The sequence below is a fragment of the Alligator sinensis genome, unplaced genomic scaffold (assembly GCF_000455745.1).
Source record: "Alligator sinensis unplaced genomic scaffold, ASM45574v1 scaffold1121_1, whole genome shotgun sequence".
NCBI classification, from domain to species: Eukaryota; Metazoa; Chordata; order Crocodylia; family Alligatoridae; genus Alligator; species Alligator sinensis.
The window spans coordinates 118,336-126,816 of record NW_005843357.1 but is presented as its reverse complement, the minus strand read 5'-3'; the positions used below and the strand labels follow the sequence as shown (position 1 = coordinate 126,816).

The following is an 8,481-nucleotide window of genomic DNA, read 5'->3' as shown; positions in this document are numbered from 1 at the left end:
AGGGTCAGTGGTCAGGGGATGCCCCCCCCCCTCGTTGCAGCTGCCGGAGCCAACCCCACGCCCTGGCTGGGACCCCAGGGCCTGGCCTGGGACTAGGCCGTGGGGGCCACGTCGCATGGACAACGCAGCTGGGCACCCCCCAGCCTAGGGCCGGAGCCAGCAGAGGGGCCCAGTGCTGCGAGGGACCCCCAGGGCCTTTCCCCCTGGGTTGTGGCCAGAGCCCCCAGGCAGCGCAGGACAGACGAGTCCCACTGACCCGGACCGGACTCTGTAGCCAGGGAACTGCCCCAGGCGCCGTGGTCCAGCCCCCAACACCGCCCCCCCAGCTGGGCCCAGGACCTACCATCAGAGCACTTGCACCCCAGCCCCCACCCCCTCCACTGCCCCCACGCACAACTGCCTTTTCCCTGTCCCCACGCACAACTGCCCTGGCCGGGGCCGCAACATGGATCCCTCCCCAGCCCCGCTGACACCACCCCCGTGTCCTCCCCCTGCTCCAAGTAAAGTCTTGTTTTGGGTCAGAGGTATCAGCGTCATTGGGACAGGGAACCTGAAACGGGGAGGGGATTTGAGAGCCCGGATGCCTGGGTTGTCTGGGAGGGGAGTGGGAATCTGGCAAGTTAGAACGGGGGGAGCCGGGAGCCCAGATACCAGGGTCTGTCCCCAGAGCCCATCTACCTGCGCGCCCTCGGAAGCAGAGGTGGAGGTTGGGGCTGAGATGCCCCATCTCTCCCTACTGAGTCTGGGGAGGGGCCAGGCTAGCTGGGACTGGGCCCCCAGGGCCTGGGGCTCTGCTATCGGGGGGCGGGAGGGGTGGGGGCAGCCCCCCAACAGTTGCTAGGAGCCCCCTGAAACCGGTGCTAGGAACCCTCCCCGCACAGAGAGCGCGAGGTGACCCGCGGAGCTGGCAGCGGGATGCCCAAGCCGGTACCTGTGACAGGGCAGCCTCCCTTGAGGTGGGGGGAGTATGGCATGGCCTTGGGGCCAGGGGCTCTCCTCTTCCTGGGGCAGCAGCTAAGCCAGAGCCACCCCTGCCGCGGCAGAGCCCCCCAAGGACACTGGTTGCCCCGCGGGGCCAGCAGCTCCGTTCCCCGTTGTGGCCCCGGCAGGAGGGCGCAAGGGCCTCTGCCCTGTGGGCAGTGCTGCAGCGACTGGGCTCAGTGGGGCAGCTGGGAGGCAATCCCAGGGACCAGGCACAGCCAGGGGCAACGTAGATGCCCAGACAGACCCCTCCCCGGGGCCTGGGCTGCGTGGGGACCTCCCTGGCAGCCAGGGACCCTCCCACGCTGCTGGAGGTATGTATATGCATCCGCTAGCATAGACTTCCATTGCACCTTTTCTTTTCCAAACCACCTTAATAAACCCACACACCCATTACGATAACCGCACCCGCTCCCTGCGCTGCCTAGCGCACGCGCCCTCTGCCCTTCCCTAACCCAAACACAGTCTCTCAGTCCCGGCCCCAATTTGGGGGGTCCCTTCTCAGTTCATTAACAGAGGTCAAGAGAAGCCATTTGAAGAGACAAGCCATGTACAGCAGAGGCACTGACTGCCCCAGGGAGCCAGATGCTGCTGCTGCTACTGGGGGCCGCGCTGGTGGGTGCCCCTTGCCCCGAGGGGGCATTTCGGGTGGGACCATGGAGGGGAAGCACCTCAGCCAGTGAGGGCTTGTCCGGCCTGGGCGAGGTGCAGTCTGCGGCCCTGCTCCAGGGGGTGGGAGCTGGGCAGAGACCCGAGAGGCGGGGACCACCAGGGCTCCGGGGGCTCCCAGCCCGCAGGCTCCAGCCCGGCTGGATGGGGTGGGCTGGGCAGCGTATGAGCCGGGAGCGGGCAGTCATCCTCACCCATGACCACCCCCTGGGGGGTGGCCCCACCATGGGGCCGTGGCCACTGCATCCCCCCACCCTCTGCCATGGCCTGGTGCTGCTGGAGCTGTCAGCACCATCCCCAGCCCTGGGAGCAGAAAGCCCCACTGGGTAAGTCCAGGGCCCTCCCTGCCCAGGCCAGGCCAGGATCAGGGTCTTTCCCTGCTGCTCAGCTGACTGCCCCCAACCACCTCCATGCTGGCTCCCAGCTGCAGGTGTTCGTGAAGCCCTTGTCCCGCGCCCGGCTGGGCTCCCGGGCCCTGCTGCCGTGCCACTTTGCTGTCAGGGGGCCCGTGGCCCTGGGCTCCCTGCAGGTGGCATGGTACTTCCAGGAGAAGTGCGTGGTGCAGTACGACCAGGGGACACGGGAGGCCCAGCCCCGTGCCAGCCTGCCCAAGGATGAGCAGCTCTGCCAGGGGAATGGCTCCCTTTCACTCTCCAGCGTGAGGTGGCGGACGAGGGGTTGTACCGGTGCGAGGTGGGGCACGAGGCGGAGGAACAGCTGGGGAAGCTGACCACTCTCCATGTGCTTGGGGAGGACCACGAGCAGCCCCATCGCGCCCTGGCAAGGGACTAAGCGGGCAGGTACCCATGGCGCTAGTGCTAGAGACAGGTGTGGAGTGTACAGACAAGAGCCACCTCCCGCCCAGGAGCACGCACGTAGACCACGCAGCCACCACCGGCACCACCACGATCTCTTCTCTCTCCCAGCCCTTCCCCCAGATCTTGCTGGGGTTCATCCCCTCTGATCCCTGCTGGAGGGCCCAGGGCTCCCCACAGCCACCTGCCCACCCACCGGGCCTACGGACAGCTGGAGGACCAGCACGTAGGGCAAGGGCAGGGGCCAGAGCTCCTGCGGCCACTGGCATCTCTGCCGGCAGGGAGAGCAGCGTGCGGGGAGGGCAGGTGTTAGAGCTGGGGCTGCCAGGGCAAGGAGGGCCCCAGGGCAGGATACCCCGGCTCCTACGTGCCAGTCCCCACTGCCGTGTACTCGGCCCTGGGGCACAAACTGCAGGGCTGTGACCCCTCTGCCCCCACACGGGACGGGGGAGGCTCCAGCAAGACACAGCCCCTCCGCTCTCCCTTTGCTTCCAGCTGCCTCGAGAGTCTCTGTCCACACCCGATCGGCCGAGCTACAAACAGAGACGGCCTTTCCGTGCCACATGTGGGGGTTGTACCGAGAGGACATCACCGCCACGTGGCTGAGACGGAGAGCCTCAGACCGTCTCCAGGCACAGCGCGCTACCGAGATGGGACTTTCGGCCTCACCGTGACCTACGCCTTCGCCCCGAACTGGTGGAACATGGGCAGCAAGTTCTCCTGCCACGTGGAGCACGAGGCACTGGCACAGCCACTGCAGGAGGAGTTCTCCCTCTCTGTGACTTGTAAGTCAGCACAATTTGGGGAGGGGGCAACAGACATCTACATCCCCTTGGGGACTCTGCGTGCCCTGCCCTGCCCATGCCCTGCTGGTGTCCCAGAGTTTCATAGTTGGTCGGGTGGGAAGGGACCTGAGCAGATCATCAAGTCCGACCCCCTGCCATGGCAGGAAACAGCACTGGGGTCAAACGACCCCGGCCAGGTGTTCATCCAGCCTCCTCTTAAAGCCCCCCAGGGTAGGAGCCAGCACCACTTTTCTTGGAAGCTGGTTCCAGGTCCTAGCCGCCCTGACAGTGAAGTAGCGCCTCCTGATGTCTAGCCTAAATCTCCCCTCTGCCAGCTTGTCACTGTTATTTCTTGTCACTCCTGGGAGTGCTTGGGGGAACAGGGACTCCTCCAATGCCTGCTGGTCCCCCCGACTAGTTTGTAAAGGGCCACTAGATCCCTCTCAGCCTTCTCTTGTGAAGGCTGAACAGGCTCAGGTCCCGTCGCCTCTCCTCGTAGGGCCTGCCCTGCTGCCCCGACCATGCGAGTGGCCTCCTCTGGACCCTCTCCATGCTGTCCACATCCCTCCTGACGTGCGGCGCCCAGACCTGGACGCAGTACTCCGACTGCGGCCTGACCAGTGCCGCATAGAGGGGGAGGATCACCTCCTTGGACCTGCTCGAGATGCATCTGTGGATGCAGGACAAGGTGCGGTTGGCCTTCCTGACCACGTCCCCACACTGTCGGCCCATGTTCATTGTGGCATCAATAACGACTCCAAGATCCTTTTCTGCCTCTGCACTGGCTAGAAGGGAGTTCCCCAGCCTGTAGGTCTGCTGCTGGCTCTTCCCCCCCAGGTGCAGCACCTTGCACTTGTCAGTGTTGAAACCCATCCTGTTCTCATCCGCCCACCCCTGGAACCTGTCTAGGTCTGATTGGAGCCTATTCCCCCCTTCTAGCGTGCCCACATCCCCCCACATCTCAGTGTCATCTGCAGATTTGAACAAGGTGCTTTTTACCCCCTCGTCCAAGTCGCTGATGAAGATGTTGTACAGCGTGGGCCCGAGGACCGAACCCTGGGGGACCCACTGCTCACATCCCTCCAGGTCGAAAATGACCCATCCACCACCATCCACGAAAATGATCCTTGCACCCCCATGAACAGAGCACCCCCACCGAGGGGCTGGGAGAGCCAGGGGCCCTGGCCAACGGTGACTCGACAGGATAGCGAGGGGAAGAGGTGACACAGCAGGGAAAGATGAAGGGGAAACGGGGCAGGGGCTGGAAGAGACAAGCCAGCAGAGAGCAAGGGCAGCTACAACCTGCTGGGGGTGGGGGGGCACAGCACCCAGGCCAGACGTGTCTCCTGCATAATCCCACACTAACCGCACGCCTCACCCTGCCCCCAGCCAGGGAACTGCACTACTGAGTCTCAGATGTGCAAGGGCTGGCGGAGGTGTGTCAGGGCAGGAGGTGATCCTAAGCTGCTCCATGGAGGGGACCTTCCCCGAGGACACGGCTGTGATGCGGGAGTGGATACAGGGCAAGGACACAACAGCGATCAAGAACAGCAGGGCTGGGGAGGGACCCCAGCGCTAGAGAACAGCACGGCTCCAGTCCCAGGGGGTCCTGATGTCGCTTCTGACCTTCAACCCCACGGCGCAGGACAACGGCGCGCGGGTCCGGTGCTGCTTCTGTCACAAGGCCAAGGGGATCCAAGAGGAGCACGAGCCTGAGCCCATCTGGGTGCAGGCGAAGCCCAGTGCCTAGCACCGTGAGCGCCTTTGTTACCAGCTTTGGCCATTGGCAAGGGGCCTGGGCTGAGGTGCAGAAGTGCTGTAAGCAGGAGGCCCCGAGCCTGTTTCTGGGGAACCGCGGTGTGAACCTTTGCAGATGTGACAGCGATCTTGTCAGCAAGTGAAGGAAGCCATCACACACAAGGAAACAAGCACGAGGCCTGAACAGAGATGAGGGAAGACCATACAATAAAACATCCATATACGCTGTATCGTAGCTTTATCTTCAAGCAGTGGTAGCAGTCGTGATTTATGTAACCACCTGTATTAGATGTTACTTCACTAGCATAGATACATTTTTGTGAAAATGCTTAGCTGATTTCTAAAAAAAGCTCAGTCTATCAGAGAGGAACAGGAAGTCAGGTAGAGGAAACAGGACCAGCGATCCCCAATGGAGAGGAAAGGAGACAAGAAACCCTCCCTCGTTCCCTGGGATAGAAATCCCACCTAAGTGACACTTTCCCAGTCCACCGCAGATCTGGGTCAGTCCGGTGCCAAAAGTTTCAGTGAAACAAAGAAATGGAGATAAATGCAACCAGGGATCAGTTACTGGAACATGCGGGTCATGGGGGGAGGGAAATTCGGAGGACTCAGCAACTTGAAGAAGACCTGGTGCCAGTCTGTGGGCATCTCCTGCCCGCTCTCAAGCCCCCGCAGCCAGGACAGGTGAGAACCCGCGTGTGCTGTCGGGCAGGCGGGCTGATTTTGGGATAAATATTTGTTCTTATGTTTTCAGCGGCAAGCAAATGAAAGGTTGGGCTGCAGACCCGTTTCTGCCTCTTTGATCAGTACCTGCCCACAAGGTGAGCCGAGATCTGGGTAACACCTTCCGCCCCGGGTTTAGACACCGTCACTGCCTGGCCCCTTGCTCGGGACAGCTGGTAACTAGCTCGCCCTCACCAGGCCGGGGTACTGCCATGCCCTGCTTGCAGCTGGCCCCACCACAGCCTGCGAGTCCCAGGCAGGTCACCCCAAGAACACTCCCCTCCAAATGGGGCAGAAACCTGGGGCAGGTACCCGTAGTGCGAGACCCAGCAGGAGGAGGAACGGGGCAGACCCTGTGGCCCCGAAGGAAAGAGCTGCCTGACTGGGTCACCCCGTCCGTCCAGCTGAGTGCCCAACACTGGTGGTCACCATGCGGCGAGGGGGAGCAGAGCTTGCTGGCCTGGTGGGCAGAGTGCTTGTCTGGAGAGTTGGTGTCATGGGTTCAAATCTCACCCTGTTGTGGATAAGCTGGTCTCTGGGGCCGGTTCTTTAAATGGCGGGACTACTTTGGCAAGGGCGTGGCTGACGGTCCCCGGTGGCTCGGCGTCTACTCGGAGCTCGTCCCGAGAGCCGCCGGGGACCTAGGCTGGCGGCTCCTTCATGGGGCCATCGCGACGCGAGTGTACCTGGCGCGGGCCGCCGGGCTCTCCGACGAGTGCTCCTTCTGCCACCAAAGGGAAACCCTGGCGCACCTGGTCCTCGAGTGCGTCAGGCTGCAGCCCCTGCACCTCCTCCTGAAGTTCTGGCTGCACTTCTCCCCGCACCTTTTTGTTTATGCACTCCCCGTCCGTCGCCCCACCAAGGCCCGGGACCAACTGGTCAACCTCCTCCTGGCTCTGGCCAAGCTGGTCATCTGGCTATCCAGGAAGGAGGCTCTGTAACTTTCGGGAGCCCAGCCGCCCAATTTTTGATTGAGTGGTGGCCCTCTGATGAATTTTTTTAAAGTTCCAGCAAGTCACCTGTCCGGGCACGAGCCGGACGCCGGTACCACCATTGGCCACCCGACCGGGGTGGCCCAAAGATCCATTTGGACTCACTTCGGCCATCAATAGTACCGTGCGGCGAGGGCTGCAGCCCCCAGAGCGGGGTCCAAAAGGCCAGCAATGCTGGGAACCCATCCAGCCCTGCGCAGCTCACTGCAGGCTGCGTGAATAAAAACCTTGCCAGGATCAGTGCTCGCTCCACAGTACTTTTGTCACCAGCCCGTACCCAGCATGCAGGAGCCCTAGCCCTGAGCCCCAGGCCCTTGGACGGCATGGCCTGAAGGCACCAGGTTTCAGCAGACACAGCCACGCTCAGCCCCTTACATCACCCAGCTGCTCCCACAGAGCAGGGGCTGGACTGGACTACCCCACACGTACACAGCACCGACACCACCGAGCTGCAAACCGGACGCCGGAGCCACCAACCCCCCAGGGGCACTGCCATCCCCCAAAGACCCCTCCTGTGCCCCCAACAGCCGCCCCCCCCCAGAGCCATCAGTGGTCCCAGCCCCAAGACGCAGCAATAGGCGCGACAGCCCTCACCCGCCCCCGGCAGAGCATCGCCTCTGCACCCTCCTACCTTCCCCGTCGTGGTCACGCTCGCCACACGGGCGATGCGCAGGCCTGGCCCCCAGCCCCACGGCTGCAGACGGGGTCTCCTGCCCGCTGGAGGACCGGGGTCCCGCGGAGCAGGAGGACCAACCAGGATCGGCCCGGGTCCCTCCCGGGCTCAACGCAGCCTGGCCGGTGGCTCCGGGGCGGGGGGGGCTGCTCTCACCCCCAAGCCCAGCACGGCCTGGACTGCCCTGTACCCCCATCCCTCTCTGACCCTTGACCCCCCACCCTGCCCTCACCCCTGTGCCTTCACAGCCCGCATATTCCCCTCAGACCCCTGCAGCCCAAACCCCACACCCCTCACCCCAAGCCTATTTGTCCTCTCAGACCCCCGCACCCTAAACCTGCTGCCCTTCAGCCCCTGTATGCCAAGCCTCACAATCCCCTTCAGCCCCCATACCCCAAACCCACCACCTTCCTCAGGGTGTTACTTGCCATTTCCAGGGGGTGCACGGTAACAGCTGTAATGCCCGCCCTGCGCTCTGACCCCGGGGAAGGGCAATTTGGATGGGTCCTGTGGGGCTGTGAGGGGAGGGGGCTCTGAGGAGTGGGGGGCATTTGGGGGGCCATGAGAGGAGGGGGCAGTTGGGAGGCAACCCTGAGGGGCAGAAGGCAGTTTGGGGGGCCTGTGATGGGAGGAGGGTCAGAGAGGGACAATTTGGGGGGGGCTGTGGGGGAAGGCAGGCTCTAGGGGTAGCTGTGGGAGCTGTGAGGGGAGTGGGGGACCCTGAGGCAGATTTGCGGGGGCTGGAGGGATGGGGTCCCTAAGGAGCAGAAGGGGCAGTGGGGGGGGCTGAGAAAAGGGGGGCCTGAGGCAGGGGAGTGGTTTGGGGGCTGAGACGAGGGGCAACTGTGGGGGCGGGGCAGGAGGGGGATGCTGCAAGGCATGGGGCAGTTGGGCACAGAAGAGGGGAAGGGCAGGTTTTGGGGGTGCCCAGGCAGCTGCTAGGGCCAGGATGGGGCTGGTGGTGGCACTGGGGGTGATGTGAGGGGCGACAGGGAGAGCAGTAGTCGTTGCCCTTGGGGCGTTACTTATCCCCCCCCTGCCCCCCCCGAAGGACAGCCAGCCAGGCTTGGGGGGAGGAGGGGGCA

General features: G+C 63.6%; 2 protein-coding genes across 2 annotated transcripts in view; both read left to right on the top strand.

The window, feature by feature from the left end:
- LOC112548641 overlaps window positions 1–4,220 on the top strand; it is an 8,818-nt gene extending 4,598 nt beyond the window's left edge. Inside the window, 5 exon segments of the mRNA XM_025194950.1 lie at window positions 1,270–1,295; window positions 2,075–2,312; window positions 2,315–2,343; window positions 2,961–3,250; window positions 4,190–4,220. Coding sequence (XP_025050735.1) covers window positions 1,270–1,295; window positions 2,075–2,312; window positions 2,315–2,343; window positions 2,961–3,071 — 404 coding nt within the window. The 3' untranslated portion in view covers window positions 3,072–3,250; window positions 4,190–4,220.
- LOC102381283 (sulfotransferase family cytosolic 1B member 1-like) overlaps window positions 3,169–8,481 on the top strand; it is an 8,189-nt gene continuing 2,876 nt past the window's right edge. The window contains exons 1-2 of the mRNA XM_025194949.1: window positions 3,169–3,250; window positions 6,260–6,498. Coding sequence (XP_025050734.1) covers window positions 3,169–3,250; window positions 6,260–6,498 — 321 coding nt within the window. The remainder of the gene's footprint in view (window positions 3,251–6,259; window positions 6,499–8,481) is intronic.